This window comes from Ursus americanus, chromosome 14 (assembly GCF_024610735.1).
Source record: "Ursus americanus isolate L20-20 chromosome 14, mUrsAme1.1.p, whole genome shotgun sequence".
Lineage (NCBI taxonomy): Eukaryota > Metazoa > Chordata > Mammalia > Carnivora > Ursidae > Ursus > Ursus americanus.
In genome coordinates, this window is record NC_142140.1 from 52715072 (window position 1) to 52734580 (window position 19509).

The 19509-nt window shown below is 59.8% G+C and overlaps 4 protein-coding genes across 8 annotated transcripts; 2 read left to right on the forward strand and 2 right to left on the reverse strand.

Annotated features, from left to right (window-relative positions):
• Positions 1-60: 60 nt before the first annotated feature.
• On the forward strand, positions 61-4166 carry FDX2 (ferredoxin 2). Of its 2 annotated transcripts, XM_045774304.2 has the most exons (5): positions 61-374; positions 461-515; positions 714-820; positions 3428-3515; positions 3752-4166. In XM_045774304.2, the coding sequence occupies exons 1-5, from the start codon at positions 221-223 to the stop codon at positions 3906-3908; spliced, it is 561 nt and encodes a 186-aa protein (XP_045630260.2). In that variant the 5' UTR covers positions 61-220; the 3' UTR covers positions 3909-4166. The 2 variants fall into 2 exon arrangements, with proteins under 2 accessions (XP_045630260.2, XP_087723409.1); XM_087867283.1 differs by lacking the exons at positions 3428-3515; positions 3752-4166 and adding an exon at positions 1089-3414 and having other exon boundaries at positions 143-374; positions 638-820.
• Positions 4167-4668: 502 nt separating this feature from the next.
• ZGLP1 (zinc finger GATA like protein 1) lies at positions 4669-6890 on the forward strand. Its single transcript, XM_087866671.1, has 5 exons — positions 4669-4820; positions 5071-5445; positions 6086-6171; positions 6518-6611; positions 6761-6890. The coding sequence occupies exons 1-5, from the start codon at positions 4684-4686 to the stop codon at positions 6888-6890; spliced, it is 822 nt and encodes a 273-aa protein (XP_087722797.1). The 5' UTR covers positions 4669-4683.
• A 3225-nt stretch (positions 6891-10115) lies between these two features.
• ICAM5 (intercellular adhesion molecule 5) lies at positions 10116-17115 on the reverse strand. Of its 3 annotated transcripts, XM_045774384.2 has the most exons (11): positions 16647-17114; positions 15437-15706; positions 14923-15243; positions 14411-14698; positions 13769-14023; positions 13387-13635; positions 12682-12924; positions 12315-12593; positions 11993-12232; positions 11317-11583; positions 10116-10602 (listed from the first exon to the last, which is right to left on the reverse strand). In XM_045774384.2, exons 1-11 carry the CDS (start codon positions 16726-16728, stop codon positions 10328-10330), a joined length of 2769 nt encoding a protein of 922 aa, XP_045630340.2. In that variant the 5' UTR covers positions 16729-17114; the 3' UTR covers positions 10116-10327. The 3 variants fall into 3 exon arrangements, with proteins under 3 accessions (XP_045630340.2, XP_087723410.1, XP_045630341.2); XM_087867284.1 differs by lacking the exon at positions 11993-12232 and having other exon boundaries at positions 16647-17115; XM_045774385.2 differs by lacking the exon at positions 10116-10602 and having other exon boundaries at positions 11363-11583; positions 12328-12593; positions 16647-17115.
• A 477-nt stretch (positions 17116-17592) lies between these two features.
• On the reverse strand, positions 17593-19498 carry ICAM4 (intercellular adhesion molecule 4 (Landsteiner-Wiener blood group)). 2 transcript variants are annotated; one of them, XM_045774387.2, is made up of 3 exons: positions 19044-19498; positions 18622-18927; positions 17593-17912 (listed from the first exon to the last, which is right to left on the reverse strand). In XM_045774387.2, the coding sequence occupies exons 1-3, from the start codon at positions 19435-19437 to the stop codon at positions 17854-17856; spliced, it is 759 nt and encodes a 252-aa protein (XP_045630343.2). In that variant the 5' UTR covers positions 19438-19498; the 3' UTR covers positions 17593-17853. The 2 variants fall into 2 exon arrangements, with proteins under 2 accessions (XP_045630343.2, XP_045630342.1); XM_045774386.2 differs by lacking the exon at positions 17593-17912 and adding an exon at positions 18291-18502 and having other exon boundaries at positions 19044-19493.
• Between the last annotated feature and the right edge of the window lie 11 nt (positions 19499-19509).

Below are 19509 nucleotides of genomic sequence, written 5' to 3' on the forward strand. Positions count from 1 at the left end.
GGCTGGTTCTTTGGACAAATGGCCTGGGTGGGTAGTCTGGGACGGCCCGGCAGGTCTTTTGTGTGGGTGAGACCTCCTGGCTCCCTCCCACCCTGGCAGTCCCTTCCTGGAGTCCTACCTCGCACGCGCCCCCCCTCAAACGACAGTGCTTATATTCGGGCAATTACGGGCCTTTTGGTCGCGTGGCTGCCACTGGGCATGCCCAGTCCCGGGTCACGTGATGCCTGTCATGGCCGCCTCCGTGGCCCGGGGAGGCGTGAGTGCTGGGTTTCTGCTGCGGGCGGCCAGGGGAGCCTGGTGGAGCCGGCCTGGGGGCTCCCGGGGGTCTGGGGAGGCGGCGACGCCAGTGACAGCCAGAAGATTCCGAGCGACAGGTACCTGGGGCGCTTTGGGGGACAGCGTTAACCCGTCGGACGCCCGCAAGGCGCGCCGCGGCCGCTCATCCAACCGTGTTTTCCAGGCTCGCGCCAGGCAGGGGAAGAAGAAGCTGGCGGCCCCGAGCGGCCCGGGGACGTGTGAGTGTGGGGGGCCAAGCCCCCCATTCTTTATCCCACGGGGTTCCTCTGGTTCCTACCTTGCCTTGCAGCCTCAATTCTGTGTCCCCCTTCTATCTCTTCCTATTCCCCTGGCCGTCAAGGCCTCCTAACTCCAGACGTGACCTGGCCACCGCGCCCACCATCAAGTTTGGTATCTGCACCCCCATCTGTCCCCAGGGTGAACGTGGTGTTCGTAGACCGGTCAGGCCAACGGATTCCCGTGAGCGGCAGAGTGGGGGACAATGTTCTCCACCTGGCCCAGCGCCATGGAGTGGACCTGGAAGGTGGGAACCCCGCACTGGGAATTGGGGAGGTTCTTATTCATTGTTTTAAAAACCCTGCAAATCAGATGCGGTTCTCTGTTACTTAACCCTCCCATGGCTTCCCATCAAACATGGCTAAAATCCAGACTCCTCAACAATGTCTCAAAGCCTGACCAGCTCTAAACCCTCACTCTCTCAGCAGCTATTTATTGAGCATTTATTAGAGGTCATTAAAATTCCTGTCCTCCAGGAGCTTGTATTCTCTCCCTCCTTCCTCTCTCTAATCTAGACACACTGGCTTTCTTGCTGTTCCTCAAACAAAAAGCCAAGTTCATTCCTGCCTCGGGGCTTTTGCATTTGCTGCTCCAGACATCTGAAGTCCTTTCCCACCAGATCTTCTGGCTCCATTTCATCCTTCAGGTTTCAACATAAATGTCATCTTCCTGACAATCTCATCCCCTCAGCGCAGCTAAAACCCCAACCCCCGGTCACTCTGTCACCTCAGTGTGCTTTACTGTCTTCCTAAGACTTCTCAGTGTCTTCTCTCCTTTTTGTCTTCTGTCCTCAGAATGAGATCGGAAAGCCTGGCGCTATTTATCCATTGCCTGTCATGGAATTTAGATGTAACTGGTATTAAGTCAGTAATTGCTGAATAAAAGATAATCACAGCAGACATTACTTTAAGCGCATTAAATACCTATTGACTGAATCATCATGACAAGATTATGTGATAGGGGAGATTGTTATCTCATTTTATAGGCGAGGAAGCAGCCCCAGGTTAAGTTGACGTGATCCAAGGCCAAGTGGCGAAACTAGATTCAAAGCCAGCTTGTTTTAGCCTCTAATCTGTGCTGCCCTTCTACGCATATTGAACACCTACTGTGTGCCAGGCAGCAATGTACAAAACAGATGAGGCCCCTGTCATTTCACATCAATTTCAATTTAATAGGGACCATAATCCCAGGAGTAAACATGTAATTATATCATGAGCAGCTGGAAAGGGCAGTCTGGGGAAAAAAAATGTACAGGGTTATTTGTCGGGTGAATATAATACAGAGCCTGATTTAATCATTATCAGGGGTGGGGCTGTTGGGCAGCTGGTTATGGCAGACTTACCTCAAGTTCTGTTCTGGAATCCAGAGTCTAGGACAGAGATTGGAACATGAGTTTTAGAGGCAAGTGGCCTGTGTTCATCTTTTGCCTCTTACCAGCTCTAGGACTCTGAGCAAGGTACTTTACCTCTCTGGGCCTCTGATGCCTCATCTATAAAAGGGGATAATTCAGTTGCTGTCTCATTGCATTGCTACGGAGGATTAAACAGATCTCATACGTAGTGCTGAATGCCTGGTGTCTGGTTAGTGTGCAGTGCCTAGCTGGGACTATTGTGTTCGATAATTTCTATCTCGTGGGATGAGGACGCTAATGAGGTGGGAAACAGGGCTGAGGAAGAGATTCCTGGGGACCGCCTGGAGCTTCAGGGTCCAGACATTTTATCCCCAGGAGATGGGGGCAAAGTCACCACGTCCCCCTGGGAGGTTCTTCCAGGTCAGGAGGCTGCCCTCATTACCCAACATGTGTGGAAGAGAGAGAATTCTGTCCCATTCACTTATAACACAAGTCTCTTCAGCATCCACATGCCAGGCTCAGTGCCAAGTACAAAGAGGAGGCCAGGTTGATGAAGCATAGGTACACCCAGAGATTCCGATGGTAACTTGAGATTGTGGTAAATGCTGTGCAGAAATTAGAGTCCCCAAGGGCAGGAGGGGGTGGTGGGTGTGTGGGGAGAGGACAAGAAACAGGAGATGGAGGAACTGGAAGACAGATGAGTTCCCTGAAGACAAGAAGGACGTAGCCATGGTAACAGAGTGGCGAGAAGAGCATTCCAGGGCAAGGGTACAGCAAGTACAGGGGACCTGTGGTGGGGGACAGGCTTGGTGCGTTGGAGTTGAGCAGGGGGCCAGTGTGGCTGGAGTGGAATGAGTGAGGGGTCAGGAGGATCTCAGGGATTGAGTGGAAGAGTTTGGTTTTATTCTGGCTGCGAAAAGGCCTCGGAAGGTTTTAGACCAGGAGGGACGTTACCCGCAAGCACGGTTCTCAGCGATCAATCCAAAGGGTGGGAATGCGCGCAGGGGAAAAGCAGAAAACCCCAGCTTCTGTATCTTTCAACCCTTATTTTCTGGTCTTGTCCCCTGCCACACTGGGTGTTAAGGAAACAGGTCCCATCTTCAGGAGCGAGAGGGAGACGGAAACCCATTTGCCCAGCACAGTGACAGGGTCCCGGCAAGGGCTTATAGGCTACAGGGACCCTGCCTGACTTTTCCCCTCTCAGCCACACCGAAGTCAAATCCATGCTCATTCATGGTTCTGTGCACAAAGTGTGGTCCACAGCCTGCTGGGGAGTCCTTGGGAGATGGGACACCCTGGACGTCCCTTTGCAGAACTTGCATGCAGCTCGGGGACAGCTAGCTGAGAGTCAATGACTGGGCAAAGGGTGCGCTCCGTGTGGGCCCGGGAAGGAGAGACGAGGGGCGCCAGGAAACAAAGGGCCTCTCCCCCCTTCTATCTTTGACCGCATGGCGTCTACTTGACCGTGCCTCTCACCAGCACCTCCTCATTTGTTGCCCCCAGGGGCCTGTGAAGCTTCCCTGGCGTGCTCTACCTGCCACGTGTACGTGAGCGAGGACCACCTGGACCTTCTGCCTCCTCCTGATGAGAGGTGAGCGGGGGAAGCCCCTCCCCGCTCTAAGCCGCAGGGCTTGGCCACCGGGTCTCTGCCTCCCCGAGGTGCAGAAGCCCGTCTGGCCGCAGGAGAAGGCAGCCCCAGCCTGTCTCCTCGCTGTGGCTGCTGGCAGGGACGCTGCCCCTCCGGCCTGAGAGGTGCCTCCTCCCTGCCCAGTGGGGCCCTCACCAGCTGGACAGCGTGCCCCCTGATGACTGCTGTTCTTGCTCCAGGGAGGACGACATGCTGGACATGGCCCCCCTTCTTCAGGAGAACTCCCGGCTGGGCTGCCAGATCGTGCTGACTCCTGAGCTGGAAGGGGCTGAATTCACGCTGCCAAAGATCACCAGGAACTTCTACGTGGATGGCCATGTCCCCAAACCCCACTGACCCAGGCAGCCGCACCACCCGGGACACCCGGGGCCTCGGCCAGGACTGGAGGAATAAATAGCCAAGTCGCCAGCCCAGCCCAGAGCATGGACAGGCCCGAGAGAGATGTTGGAAGCAACCAGAAGGCCAAAGCGCCTGCTTCAGAAAGATCCCATGTCCAGGCTCTGGTTTGGGGGGCGGCCTCCCCCACGCTCATGAGAATCAGTGTGTAGATAGGGTGGAATGTGACTGGAACAACAATAAAACTGTCTCACAGGCCTCCAGTGTCTTCAGTGTCCTGGGTGGGGGGAGGCCAGGCCCTGGGGTCTATAGCTGCATTTTCCGGACCCCCACCTCTCCCCTCGCACAGTAGCGATGGGGCCGCGGGGCTGGGGCGACGACTGAGGCAGAGACCTGGAAGCCCCCTGCCTGGAGAGCTCGGGGCCTGAGCACACGCGGATCGCGAGGCAAGGCCCCGCCCCCACAGCCGCGGAGGGATTTGGAGGGATCCAGGCGGGCCTGGCGGGGTGTGAAGGCCACCCGAGCAGAGCTGGCAGAGTGGGACTGAGGCAGGCCCGGGGGCGGGACGGGGGGGCTTGGAACCCGGTGCCGGGCGCTGGGTGCCAGAGGCGCCCCACCCCACTCGCCCCGCCCCGCCCAGGTGGGGCTCATCGCAGCCTCTGCCAGAAGCGCCCCCACCAGGCACGTCCTGCTCCACTCAGGTGGAGCTCATCGAGTGGGCTCCGGGTGGGCGGGGCCGGGCGCGATTAGGGAAGTGGGGCTGGGCCGGGGCGTGATGGAGGCCGAACCAGTCCCAGACTTCTCGAAGCTGCAAGAGCTGCTGGCGCCGCCGTGTCTGGACCCTAAGCCGCCCCGGGCGCCCCCTGTTCAGCAGGCGCCCAGGACCCCAGGATGCCCCAGACCCAATGGCAGGTGCGTTAAGGAGCGGCCCCTTCCCCGAACCTGATCCAGTGGTCAAAGGGTCATGACCTTTGGTTCCTGGGGTTATCCAGGGGTCACATGTCAGTTACTGGCACTTAGAAAGAAGTTCTGGTCCCGAGGGATACTTGGGGTCATATGGGGGTCACATGGGGGTCAGAGGCCATGCAATGCCCCCATGTCTCTGAGGACTACATAGGTTCTGCCCAGGGAAGGGGGTGACCACACTGTCCCTTGTCCCCAGGTCCTTCTGGCCTGCACGCCAGGACTCGGTCACTGCCCTGCGTTTCCTCCAAGAAACAGCAGAGGGGCTGGTCCAGATCCCTGCCCGGGACACCCAAGCCCTGCGGCCCTGCTGGGAGCTGAAGGCCTTGGAGACTCTGGGACCCTCGCCTCTGGCAAGGGATGCCAAGAATATGCTGACCCCAATCAGCCAGCCATGCTGCAGCTTGGGGCCCCCAGAGGCTCCCCCAGCCCCCTCAGCCCTACCCCAGAGGAGGGCCCGGAAGCAGTCAAAGCCCCACCCGGGCGCTGAGAAAGTGGACCCTCGGTTCGAGGGGGTGACCCTGAAGTTTCAGATAAAGCCGGATTCCAGCCTACAGATCATACCCAGCTACAGGTAGGGGCTGGCCCAGAGGAGGGCGCCCTTTTGCAGGTTATAGTGATAATGGTGGGGGCAGGGGCCTCCAGGCTTCTGTTCCCGGATGCCCCACACCAGCCCTACATTACAAACGGCCCAGCCTCTGAGCCAGACCTCAGGCTGGTGCCAGCCCCAGCCCTGCTGCCATGACCCAGCAACGTCCTGGTCCGAGCATAGGTGCTGTTTATGAGATGGGCCCGACCATACTGAGGGCTGCTGCTACCATTGTTTTTCCCAGTAATGATCATGACCACCACCTGTCAGGAACAACAACCATGAGAGGGAACAGGTAGCCCTTGATGTATACAGGCTCGTGAAGCCTTGTGAAGCCCATTTTACAGATTTGGAAACTGAGGTGCGGAGGATGCGATCGCTTGTCTGGAGTCTTGCAGTGAGGACTCGGGAGAAATGGGATCTCACACTGGCAGGCTGGCCCCAGATTTCCTACCTCTTCACAGAATAATCATTATTATGATTAATGAAGGGGCAACGCCAGGCCTTTCAGACATCAGATGCCTCCTTGGGGGATGCTTCTAATCCCGATAGTAAATCATCATGGAGGGGCCACTGCCTGGGACAAGGTACAGATCCCCCAATGCTAACCCTGTCTACTCTCCAGCCAGGCCTGCAGTAGCCGCTCTCAGGGTCCCTCTACAGGCCCTGCCGGGGGCCCTGAGGCCAGCTCAGGAGGCGGCGAGGCCCTCGGTGAGTCCTGGTGACTTAAGAGCTATAAATATTTGGGGGGGGCAGTTTCCCATCCTCTCTTTCTTCCCATCCTGCTTCCCCATTTAGACCCATCCAGAAGGAGTCATGGTGCACCTCCCTCCACTCAGGCTGAGTCACCCCCACCCCCAGTTTCCTCCTCTGCTTAGCTTTGCCATCTGTCTCCCTTCCTGGCTTTCCCTCTGTCTTAGATCTGGTAATACCCAGGGCTGGCCCAGAGCCAGGTGGGGCCGTCATAGAGACTCCAACAAAATGCCCCACCTGCACAGGCCTCCTGAGCCCAGACTCTTGGCCTCTGCCCCTTACTCTTTGGCCTCTCCCCCTTCAGGGCCCCGGTGCTGTGCTTCCTGTAGGACCCAAAGGACCCCACTCTGGAGAGATGCTGAAGATGGGACCCCTCTCTGCAATGCCTGTGGTATCAGGTCCTCAGGATGGAGGGAGGAGTTTGGATGCTTAGCCAGTGTGGGGTTCTGGGAGGGGAAACACTCACCCTTGGGGAAAATGGTTCCTGTGTGGTAGTTTCTGGGCCCCTGCTGCTTTCTGATGTTGGTTTCTCGTAACCCCATCCCAGGTACAAGAAATACGGCACCCGCTGCTCCAGCTGCTGGCTGGTGCCCAGGAAAAGTGTCCAGCCCAAGAAGTTATGTGGCAGATGTGGGGTGTCCCTGGGCCCCCACCAAGGCCCAACTCAGGAAGGGTAAGCCCTTCCTCACCCAGCTGAGCCCATCCTGACTCAGTTTCTCGGGGTGGGGGAGATGGACAGAAGCCCTCCTGGGAGGAGTGGGGGAAAAACTTGGGTCTCCAGGGGTCCAGCTTGCCTCTTCTCTGCCCCCTCCCATTCAGGGATCCCAGGTGGAAGACCCAGGCCTCAGGCTCCAGAGTCCCTGTCTCAGGGGGCCACTGTCCCCCTCCCTGGCCCCTGGTCCAATCAGGTGTGGCTGAGCCTCCCCTCAGAAAATGTTCTCAGCAGTGACACTCCTGTGAACAGCAGTAACAATAAAGAACAAAACTACTCTGAGAAAGAGCGCTGTGACTTGGGGATCCCACCTCGGGCACACTTCCCCCTCCCCCCGCCCCGCGTCAGCAATGTGGGGGCAGGTGTTTTCTCATTAGGATTCTGAGGGACACACACACTCGTATATACAGGGACCAGCCCACCCACAGAGAATTAGCCACATTCACCACAACATCCCATGTAGGGCAACAGCCACCATGTGCAGACGAAGAACACATGTAGAAGGACAGACACAGGGCGCCTGGCTGGCTCGGTGGGGGCAGGGTGCGACTCTCAATCTCGGGGTTGTGGGTTCAAGTGCCATGTTGGGTGTAGAGATGACTTAAAAAAATCTTTAAAAAAATCTTAAAAAAAAAAAAGATACGTGTGTGGGCTGACACACATTCACATACACGCAAGACACACTGACAAACTCGCATGTGCTGACACACAAGACACAGACCACACCCTAGACAGAAAGGCATGTTGACGGACACACATCTGCTGATGGACACGTGTGTCCGTGGACACATGACAGATACACATGTCAACACACAGAAGATACACTGAGGTGACACACACATTGGCACACAGTGATACACACACAGCGGTCCCTTTATTCGTCAGCTCCACCCCTGCCTGCAGAGTGTCCCCTTCCTACATGTTTCTGCATATGAGTCCCCTCTGTGGCCCCTCCCCCTCTTCCAAGAGCTCTCTAACCGCACCAGACGGTGTCCCTAGCCTGAAGCCAGAAGCCGCGCAGGAGACGAGGGCCCTGGCCAGAGCTCAGCCCTGTCACTGTTGCCAGAACACACAGGATACCAGTGCTCACTGGGAGGACTGGCGGGATACAGCCAGGGTGGGGGTGGTCCCCCATGGCAGTGAGTGAGACCTGCCTGGCCACATATCCCAGGAGGCAGAGCCCCTGTGAAACCCTCTTGTCTCCCTTGGGTGAGCCTGTGGGGAAGGTCTGGGCCCAGTTCCTCAGCCCTCAGATCCCTGACTCCTTCAGTCCCACCATTCCTCAGCTCAGAACACCCTCCCCCATGTCTCCCATAGCTGCTGCCTTCTCATTACTGGGGGGGGGGAGCCCCCATACCACATATTCAGAGCAGCCTTCCTTGACCACCCAGTCTAAAATAGATACCCCCCTCCCATGCTATGTCAGGCTGTAGTTCAGTTCCTCACTGCTCTCCTTCTTAGAACCTACCAGAATTTTTAGTTCTCTACTGCTCTGGGGTTATTTCATGCACTTTTATCTTCCCACCTGGACCATGACTTCAGGGGTCCAAGGCCACAGCTCTGTCCCTGACCATGAGAGGCCACCCCAGGGCCTGTCATGGAGTTCTTTGGGGATGCACATTGAACACATGAAGGTCTCAGACTGTGTGCCTGTGAACTCCTGTCTGTTTTTACCCACTTATTCAGCATTTATTGAGCAACTACTGTGTGCCAGGCCCTAATGGGGACACTGTATGTGACTAGAACAAAGATCCCTGCTCTAGCGAAGCCAATATTCTAAAGCGACAGTAAACAAATATTCGATTAAATATCTAACAGAATGTCAAGTAGTGGGCACCTGGGTGGCTTAGTTGGTTAAGTGTCTGCCTTCAGCTCAGGTCATGGTCCCAGGGTCCTGGGATCAAGCCCCGCATCAGTCTCCCAGCTCAGCGGGGAGTCTGCTTCTCTCTCTGCCCCTCACCCTGCTTGTGTTCTGTCTCTTTCTCTCACTCTCTCTCAAATAAATAGATAACATTAAAAAAAATGTCAAGTAGTGATTGATGCTGAGGAGAAAATGAAGTATGTAAGGAGATAAAGGCCACCTCAGTGGTGGTTCTCTCTGAGGACAGACAGCCACGCCCTCTCTGACATGTGTGTAGAGACCTGAGGATAAGGAACTAGCTGTGGGACTTCAGAGGTGAGGACAGTCCAGGCAGAGGGAATGGCAAAAGCAAAGGCCCTGTGGCAGGCTGGACTTGGCGGGATTCAAGGAACCGCGAGGAGGCTGGCGGGAGTGGAGGCAGGTGGTTAAGGGTGTGTGTGACAGGAGGGGCTGCACCATGCTTGGGCTGTTGCCTTCTGTATGCTGGCTTAGCCGCTAGTTCCTCCCACCCCAATCCCCAGCAACCCCCGTTTCCTGCTCTTACCTTTGCTCAGGAAATGTTTGCCTAGGGCAGCTGATGGAGTGGGAGCTGTCCAGGACTGCTTCCTTCTCTCAGGCTCTGTTCCTGCTTTTGAGGGAGGCTGAGACTGCAAGGGTGGGGGGAGGCCAGCTGTTCTCTCCTTATGCTGTAGGGGGTGAGGGAGATGGTGGTGTGCAGAGGGGGTTGCAGCTGATACCCATGTGTCTCTTCTGAATCATGACAGGCAGTCAAAAGGCAGGTTGGGGGTAAACTGAGGCACCGTGGACGGACACAGGATGGAGGAGGCATTGAGGGTGGGGCGGGGATGCACCCTTTAATAGGAGGGACATCTCACTCGTAAGTGCAGCCACTGTCTGCATTTAGTCATCCTGGCAGGACCTCAGGACAGGGGTCCAATGCCCAGACCCCTGGGAGGGGGCTCCACCCATCTTGGGAAGGCAGCCTCAGCTCTGCCTGGAACCAGGCCTGGGGGAATCACCTAGCTCCCACCCCAAGAGTTAGCGGGGTTAGAGGGCAGCGCTGGACGGAAGAGATAAGGGGCAGGGAGCTGGAGGAAGGAGTGTCGTCCCCACCCCAGGCCAAGGTTGGCTGAGAGCAGGAAACTGGACACGGAGAGAACACGCTCCAGCTCACACCGCATGAAGGCAGCTTGGGCTGTGTGTCTGACACATAGTAGGCCCTCAAAAACAAGCAAGCAAAAATAGTTTATGTGTGAATAACCCGCGGCGCTGGGACTGGAACCTTGGGTTGCTCCCACATGGCAGAGACTGAAGTGGACGGACCCAGAGTCCTTTATAAAAACTTTATTGGGGGGGGTAGAAAATGGGGGTGACGCCCCTGAAATTGAATAAATAATGAATGAATGAATGAATGAATGAATGAATGAATGAATAAATAAATAAATAAATAAATAAATAAATAAATAAATAAATAGAACAATAAGTAAGCCCCCGTGTCCCTCTGGGGGGCGTCCCCCGGCCCGCGGGGAGAGAGGAACCGCTCACGCCGACGTCAGCTGGATGGCGAAGACCTCGCCCCCTGCCTGCGCCTCCGCGGTGCCCGCAGCCTCGGTTCCACCTTCAGCTGCCGTGCCCCCGCCAGTGCCACCGCCCGCGCCGTTGAGACACACGGCCTCACCCGAGCTTTCGGCCTCCTGCACATTATACTCGCCCTTCTTGCAAGCGGTGGACTGAACGTAGAAGGCCAGGCCGGCCCCCGCGGCCAATAGGGCCGCGCCCCCCGCCGCGCCGCCCACGGCGACCCACAGCCACGGACCTGCGGGGTGGAGACCCTCAAAGAGAGTGGCCCAGCTCAAGGCTCCCAAGACCGCCCACCTCTGCTCCCTCCCCATAGGTCAGTCCTCGCGGGCCTGGCAAGGAACCCCAGGGGACTCACAGCGTGGCGTGGGGGAAAGGAGAAAGCCCCCAAAGGCTACCCCGAGCGCTGGTGCGACCCCAGACCCATTTTACTCGTCACCTCAGCACATGAGGAGAGAAGCCCCTAGCCCCAGGGATACCCACAAGTCAACCAACTCTCTTCACCGGCAAAAGGATGAGGGTAGGGGGGGACTGGGTCATTCCTTCACCCCGGAAAACGCCACAGATACACGAAGTGTGGGGGAGGGGATCTCAGTGGGACCCTCCTCACCTCCAGGTCCCTCTCCAACAGCTCTTCTCCACACCCTCACAGTGCGGGGTAAATTGGATCTTTTCTACCATACACAACCTACCGCGTTACTAAGCCCCTCTCACAGCCGTCACAGCCCCGGAGGGTCCCTCCCCTTGAGCTGCAGTCCGTTCCCTCTTCCTCCACCTTTCACCCCCAACCCACCATCAATGCCCCACTCGTCAGGGTGCCCCTGACTTCTGCCCAGGCCCACTTCAGTCTCATCTGCGGGGAAGGAGAGGGAAGCAAGGACCGGGTCAGGGGCCCCGAGGCGCCGACCACGCCCCCTGCAGATCCTTCGCCCCGCCCCCAGCTGCCACTTACCAGCCACGCGCACTGTGATGCGCCGCGCGTGGCGCCCATGCGCGTTGGTGGCTGCGCACTCGTACTCGCCGCCGTGGCTGCCCATGGCGCCCGCCACGCTCAGCGTGCTGTTGTTGCTCGACAGGCCGATGTTGAGCGCCCCCGGGGGCGCGCGCCAGCTGATCTGGGCTGGGGGCCAGGCCTCCGCGCGGCAGGTCAACGTGAAGTTCCCGCCTGGCCGCACGCCTCCGGGGGGCGAGGCTGCCAACTCGGCCACCACCGGCCGGTCTGCAGAGGACAGGAGTTGCAGGAGCCCCTCAGAGCCGGCCCAGGCACTGACCAAGTGCCATTCCGCCCACCACAATGAGCACGCCCCTCAGATGCGCGGGCAGGGATCCGGCCTCCCATCAGAGCCACCTCCCCCGACTATCGGGCTGTAGTCAGCACTGAAATCCTGTGCCCTGCTTCACTGAAGGAGAGGTGGGGACCTGCACCAGTACCCTTTCGACCTAGAATTTGAGGGGGCCCGGGCTCCTGCTCCCTAGAGTTTTCATTACCCTCAGGTTTAGACCGGTAATCCCGGTCCCCGGGAAGGGGGACTGGAGGAGGTACCCTTGAGTTGCCCTGGGCAATCCCACTGCTGCACGTTACTGTTTTGGGAACCGAGTGCCCTCTAACCGGTGCTGCTCCCACTCACATTCCACGCCCACGGTAACCGTCCGTGCGTCCGTGCCATGCATGTTGGTGGCCAAGCAACGGTAGGTACCCGCATCCTCTCGGGACACGCGCAGCCGCTGAGGCCTGGGCACGCCCTCCCGGGAGCAGCGCACTTGTGGGGACGGGCGACCCCGGGCGGCACAGGCCAGCCCTGCAGCCTCGGCCCCTTCCAGCCACGTCTGGTGACTTGGACAGGTGGACTCATCCATTTGCGGCGGTGCTGCAAAGCAGCCATGGGGACGTCAGAGAGGGGCCCGAACCCTGGGGCACCCCTACTTCCCGCCAGCCTCGGCCCCGCTCACACTCCGTGCTCACGGCGACTGTCTTGACCATGGAGCCGTGCCGGTTGGTGGCATTGCAGATGTAGATACCAGGTGCCAGTTCACTAGCGATGCTGGGGACTCTGGGACTAGAGTCTGGGGATGCCAGCGGCAGCAGCATCCCCTCACTGGTGCCCTCTGAGCCGATGCACTCCACGCTTGGCTCTGGCTTTCCATCCACCTCACAAGAAAACAGCTGCCCAGATCCTTCCACCCATGTCCAGTTGCTGGGGCAGCTCAGCTCCTCAAAACTGGGGCCATCTGGGGAGCAGAAGGTCACACAAGGACTGGAAGTCAGGCCAGGGTTATCCTGACATACCCCACCTTGCCCTGCGTTGTCCTCACTCACATTCCACTGTCACAGCCACATTTTTGGTCACAGAGCCTCGAGCATTGGTGGCTTCACAGCGGTAGGTTCCTGCGTGCTCCCGGACCACATGCAGCAGGCCCTTGACGACCTCGGCCTCCCCAGAGCGCACACAGCTCACGCTGGGCGGTGGGACCCCATGTGCCACACAGCTCAGCGAGACCTCTGTTCCTTCCAGCCATGTAATGTGTTCTGGGCAGCCCATGCTGTCCAGTGATGGGGCGTCTGGAGAAGGGAGTGTTGTTGGGTTTGAGGTTTGGGGACTGGCCTCATGTCCCTAGACCCTCTTTCCATACGAGGGCGGCCACAAAGGGCTGGGCAGGCTGTGCCCTGCCCAGAGACAATAAACCAAAGAGGTTTTACACTGGTGGAGTGGTGAGCTGTTTTGAGTCCTTTTTTCTGATTCCTACAAAGTGCCCACAGAATCATCCCCAAGTCTTTGGCCTAAAAATTCTTAGACGGCTTGGAAAGCCCACCTTCCCAAGAATCTGTCCACGTGCCACACCCCAGACCCTTAGGGACACGTCCACCTCTCCCCCTCCCTCCTTCTCCAAGATCTTCCCCTAATCCCACTCACCAGCCTCTTCCCTTTCCCAAAATCCTGCCCAAAGACACACTTCAGACCCTGTAGGCTAGTTAACCCTAGACCCTGAGAAACAGAAATGCGTCTTGTGCACCCCCACTCACACTCCACTGTCAGCGTCACTTCCTTGACTGCCTGGCCCTGGACGTTGACCGCAGTGCAGCGGTAAGCGCCGGCGAGAGCACGAGTGACGGGACCCAGCAGGCCCAGCGCCAGCACCGCCCCGCTGTCAGGCCGCTCACAGTGCACGGAGGGCGCGGGGTTTCCGCGGGCCTCGCAGCGCAGCATCTGCTCCGGGCCCTCTGGCCACGTCCAGCTCCTGGGGCAGTCCGAATCGTCCAGCCGAGGGGCGTCTGCAGGCAGGGGCGTGGGATACTGAGAAGCTAGACACGGTCCTTGAGGAAAAGCCCCACTTCCACAACACGGCCAGGGACTGGACAGGCCTTGGAAATCACGAGGGAGGCGAGAGGTTAAAGGCCAACTCACATAGGACGCGGAGTTCGGCGCTCTTGTTCTTGCTTAGGGTCTCCCCATCCACCTCGAGGATGGCGTCGCAGAAGAAGCTGCGCCTGTCGTCGTCCTCAGTGGCATTTAGCTGAAGCTGGGCGGGCTGCCCCGGGACAACGGCTGGAATTCCGTCCAGTGTGACCAGGGCTCCGGACCCAGCTGCGCAAGTTACTGTCACCACCTTCCCCTCGGGGGTGCTGGGCTCGCTCAGGGTCAGGACTGGCGCGGGGAAGCCTGGGGACGGGGCATTGGCCGGGAGTCCACTGACCACGCCCCTCCTGCGGGTCGAGGCTGCCCCTTATCTGCCTGAACTCTCTGGGCTCCTCCGCCAAACTGTAGGTACCGCGCTCCGCCTCTCCGGTTGCTTAGGCTCCGCCCCCTTGAGGTTGTCTGGCCAGAAATTTACCGGGTCCTCGCTGGGTTTGCGACGTTCCCCTTCCCGTGGCGGCTCAGACTCCGCCTCTACAACTATTCAGTCTCAGTCCTCCAACTTTCCCACCCCTTAGGGACTCTGGGACCACGGCTACTCCCATACTAAGGCCCCGCCCACTCTTTCCCCTGCCTTCCGGTCCCTCTGTCTCCACCCCTGAGCCGCCGCGGTCCCGCTTCACTCCCTCTTACTGTAGACGGTCACGTTCTCTCGGCTCTCGCGGCTCTCGTCCCCCAGGGTCACGTTGCAGACCAGCTGCCTGGGACCCTCCTGTTCTGCGTTAGCTGTGGCTGTGGCAGTGGCCACGAGCGCGTCCCCCTCCAGGGTGATATCGGGACTCAGCCTGTGGTCCCCCAGCGCCAGGTAGACCCCAGCCTCCGAGGCTGGAAACAGCTCGTCCAAGGTGCAGCTCACGGGTCTTTCTGAGCCCACTTCCAAGAGCCGGGGGACAGCGAGGCGCGGGGGGTCCGGAGACAGGGCTGGGTGTCGAAGAACAGAGCTTGAATATAATGCATCGAACACTCAGTATGTACTAAGCTCTTTACCTGCACTATCTTATCGTATTATCCTCAAGGCACAGACAGGAAAACAACAGCTGGTGTATGTTGAAGTAAACACTGGAATTCAGAGCTCTCTGCCTTCAAACTTCTTAAACACTCGCCGGACCCATTTTCGTCCCCTTCTGCTCCCTCCACCCACTCACCGAAAGTTCGGAGCTCTCTGGGGGCGGAGCTGTTTGAAAACAGCCCCAGGCCATGCGGCCGCAGGTCCAGCTCCGCGCGGCAAGAGAAATTGGCCCCATGGTCCTCCCTTCGCGCCAGTACTGTAGCCGTAAGCACCGCGCCCCGCGCTCGGGGTGGCTCCCCGGCGAAGCTGCGACGGATGAGCTCCTGAGCGCCCCGCAACAGGGTCAATGTGAGGCTCCCACGAGGCCCAGCGCCTGGGACCCTACAGCTCAGGGTGAAGTTCTCGCCCACAGGCTGCCAGGCAGGCAGCGGTACCAGCTCTACACGATCCGGTCGCTCTGCAACGGGGGAACCACCGCTCTTGGAAACGCCTGGGCTCAGAGGCACTTGGCGTGGAACCCAGGGTCCCAGAGGCGGAGAGCTTGGGGATCCAGAGGGTGGAGCATGAAGGGGAGGACCCTGTGACCCAGGGGGCGGGGCTTGCAAGGAAGGGAAAATAGTAGAGTGAGAGCGTGGCCGCTGAGAACTCACGGAAAGTGCGAATGAGCCCACGAGCCTGCAGCGTGCGCCGCGCGCAGCGGAAGAAGCAGACCGGCTGGGTCTCCGGCTCGCGGATGTCCACCAGCTGCCGCGCCAGCCAGCGCAAACCCCTCTGGGTCCCATTCCGGCGCAGCGAGGTCTCCAGGCCACCGCGCTCAGGTCGTGGGCAGTTGGTGCTGCAATTCAGCCACAAAGATCCCCCGCGCTCCACGAGCGCCACGCGGGGCTGCAGGTCCGCCCAAAAGGGCTCCTGCGCGACCGCTGACCAGGGAAACGTGGGCTCAGCCTAGGGAGCCACCTTCCTGGGATCTTAGTGCCCCTATGTCGAATCAGGGATTCCCGGGGAATTAGCGGCGGCCACAGCCAAGGAAGAACTCAGAAGTCCCGCGTCCTGCCCCGGCCTCAGGTTTGGAGGCGCGCTCCCAGGGTTCAAACCTCGAGGGCGTCTCTGGGACATGGCAGCAGAGAGCCCTGGACTCCAAGGTGCCAATGGAGTGATGGGAAAGCATGCGGGGAGGGGGGATGAGACGAAAGACGGGGTCTTTGACGCACACAGCAATGATGGGAAGAGGGGACCTCGTGTGGAGGAAGGAAAACGAACTGGTTCTCAGGGTTCTTGCCAGAGAGGGGGAGACTGGTTGAGGCGACGGCAAAGGAGAGATGAGGCTGAGTCAAGGATAAGTGAGGACCCCAAACCCGGGAGAAGAACACGGAAAGAAGACTCGAGACTGGGCTCATGGAAGGAACCGCGGTAACAGCTGAGGGACTCGGTTGCCAGGGCTCCGGATGGAGCGGGAATAGCGCCTCTGAGTCACAGCAGTTGGGGAGATCGGGTCTTTCCGGACCACGACTGAGGAGGATGTCAGTCCGTGGACCATGGAGCATAACAGAGCGTGGAGAGGTACCCCGGAAAGGGACAAGGGAGACACGGGGTCTCCAGGGCATGAGATGGGTGCGGAAGAGCACCCAGGATCTCGAAGAGGGTAGGGCAGATACCTGGGCCAGCGAGGAGTCTGGAAGCTGGGTCTCCAGTCTGTGTTGATGGGAAGAGGGATAGAGGGAAAGGCCCGGGCGCAAGGTGGGGCAGAAGCGTGGGAGTAGAGCGAGACGAGGGCGGAGCCGGGAGGGGCTTGTGGCCGCTTATCTGGTCCCGGAGCTCCGCCCCCGCCCTGTCCACCCTGAGCCAGGACCCGGCTCTTACCTGAGAGGCGGAAGAGCCCCAGGCCCAGGGCAGCCCAGAGGCCGAGCAACGCCCGGCACAGCCCCGGCGAGGGCCCTGGCATCGCCGCCGCGGGGGAAGCGCAGGAGGCGAGGAGAGCGCGAGCGCTGAGCTGGGCGAGAGGACGGCGCGGCGGGTGGGTTGTGGAGGAGGCAGAGTTGCGTTCCGGGATTGGTTTAACGTTGGTAACTTGGTTTCCAAGGAGGGGGCGGCGGCAGAGGCGGCTGGGGGGCGGGAGGGCGAGCGTGCTCCAAGCTCCCGGCCTCGGCGAAGGCGTGCTGGCAGGAGCAAGCGACCCCCGGGGTCTACGTGGAGGCCCTCCCCATCGCCCGGAGCCTTCTGGGGGCGGCCGCGCGCTCCCGCGTCATCCTCGGCGGCGAAGCCGAGGTCGGGGGATGCTGGGTTGCCCTTTTCACTCCCCCCACCCTACCCCTAGCTTGGATGCTGTGGTAATGAGCTGGACTCAGAGCTCCGCCCCCATAGTTAGTTCCCCCACCCCACCCCCGCGCCCCTTGGGCCAGGGATTGGTTTGAGGGCTAAGAGAGATCTGTAAAGCAGAATGGGGGAAGGCACAATTCTAGGAAAGGGTGTGGGGATGCCTCCCTCACTGATCTTTCTCCTTTTGACCCGGGGAGCTGAGGGCTATAGCCACGCCTCTAGTCCCCCTCCGGCTCCGCCCCCGCACGCGACAGAGGGGGTGGGGACGAAAGTGCCAGCGAGTCGGGAACACGTGTGCGTGCGCGCAGCGTTCGCGGACGTCTAAATTAGGGTCGGCTCTGCTCCGGGTCTGTATTTACCCAGCGTGCAGCGGGCACGTGTCTACGCGGCGTGTGTGAGCGCAAGCCGCGGAGGAGCGCCCCTGAATCCGCTTTCGGCGCGGTGGGCGGGGCCCTGGACCGCACCGGCCCTCCCAGATATCCAGTGCCGCCCGGCTTCTGTGTCCACGCGAGACCGAGAGACCAACTATGACACTTCGACCCTGCATCCGGGCCCTACGCTTTGACACCCCCCGCATGTGCCCACCAGGCCCAGTGATTATCGAGACGTCGCCAGAACGCGAGTCTGTGACACCCGACGTGGGCCATCTGATTGTTCCTCCCCCGCAGTGACAACATGGGTACCTTTTCTTCGTATCTACGTCCCTCAGTGTGTCATGTGACCCCGTCCATTTGCGCTCTCACCTCCAGCGCTAACGGTGAACTGTGGGGGTCAGTTCTCGCTCCACCCCTGTCCTGGAAAGTGCTGGGTCTGTAGTGGAGGCGCGGGGGGAGGATGGGAAACGAAACTTAACATCCAATCAGAGCTGCTGCGTGGCCGCGGCGGAGCCAATGGGGGGGGGGACCATACTGTGAGCCAACCCTTCCACAACCCAAAGCCCTCCAGTGCCCAAGCTATGCCCATGTGCACCCCACTGATGATGCCCTCAGGGGAGGTGTATTACCACACTTGGCTGGGAACGCAGAGGGACTGGGGGCCCCGGGTCCCCAGGTGGATGAGAATGAGGAAACCTCAGATGCCCTCAGAGATGCGAGGAGCTTGGAGAAAGTGATTGAGGCCAGGCCAAACAAGACCACTTCCTCAGAGGAGGCGCACTAGTGGGGGACCTTTAGGCCGTGTGGCAGAGGCTGACTGAGGAGGACTTTATTGAATCAGTCAGGGTTCCCCAAATTGCCCCACATTCCTTCTTCCTCCAGCTCGGCCGGCAGAGACCCTCCTCTCTTTACTCTGGTTCTGCACCAGTGGCCGGTTTCGCAAGTAGGCGGCCCCCACGACGAGGAGGATCGCCACAAAGGCTGCGATGGAGGTGGAGGCCAAGGCTTTGGGCGCGGGGCGCCAAGCTGGGGACGGGAGCTGAGAATTAGGAACGGAGCACTGGGAGACAGGACCACCCGCCTGGAGCTCCCGCTTGACTCGCTGCCCCTCCCCTCCAGTGCCCAGGATTACAAAGGTGCCTCACCGAGGACTGTGGGCGTTATGGGTGCCGAGCTGCTGCGGACCACCAAGCCATCAAGACTGAGGCGTGCGTGGCAGGTCACCGGTTTCCACAAGTCGCGGGGCCTGGCGGGCAACGTGTACGTCAGCGTCACGTTGGCCAGATCAGAGCCGGTGTAGCGCTTCAGGTTCTCAGAGTAGATGACCCGGCCGCCGCGCCTCAGCGTCACCACCAGGAAGCCCACGGGGAATACGTGCGTCACGTGGCAGCGTAGAGTGTACTCATTGCCCACTACGAGTGGAGGCTCCAGGATCACGCTTTGCGGCCGTTCTAAAGCAAGAGGGGGCCTCTGAGCCAGGGCCGCGTGCGCCCCCTAGCGCGACTGTTAAATACCCCCTCCGTCCCCCTCCCCTCACCCCAACAAGGCCTGAACCCGCGTCCCTCACTGTAGGCGGTGATCTTGGCCTTGGCCCCCCGTGTTTCTCCAGCGCAGGTGACGAAGCAGCGCACCTCGGAGCTCCAGGCCCTCACGTCCAACAGCTGGTAGGATACCCAGCCGGGCCCACTGAGCGTTTGGCCCCGCTGCAGCGGAGTGCTGAGGCTGGAATTCTCCGGCAGGGGACAGCTAGTGCTGCAGTTGAGCCACACTGAGCCCCCCGGCTGCACCGCCTTGAACTGGGGGCTTATGCGCACCCAGAACGGCTCTGAGGTCTCCGAGGGCGCCGGGGAGCTGCCTCCCGGGCCTTGCGCCCGCGCTCCCCGGCGCCGACGCGCTCTCCCGCCTCCCGGGTAGGCGGCCGCCAGCAAAAGCAGCAGCGAGAGGGGGAGCAGAGACCCCATGGCAAAGGGCCCAGACTGAGGGGCGAGCGCCAGGGAGCCAGGGCTGGCTCTGGAGATAAGGAGGCCTGCAGC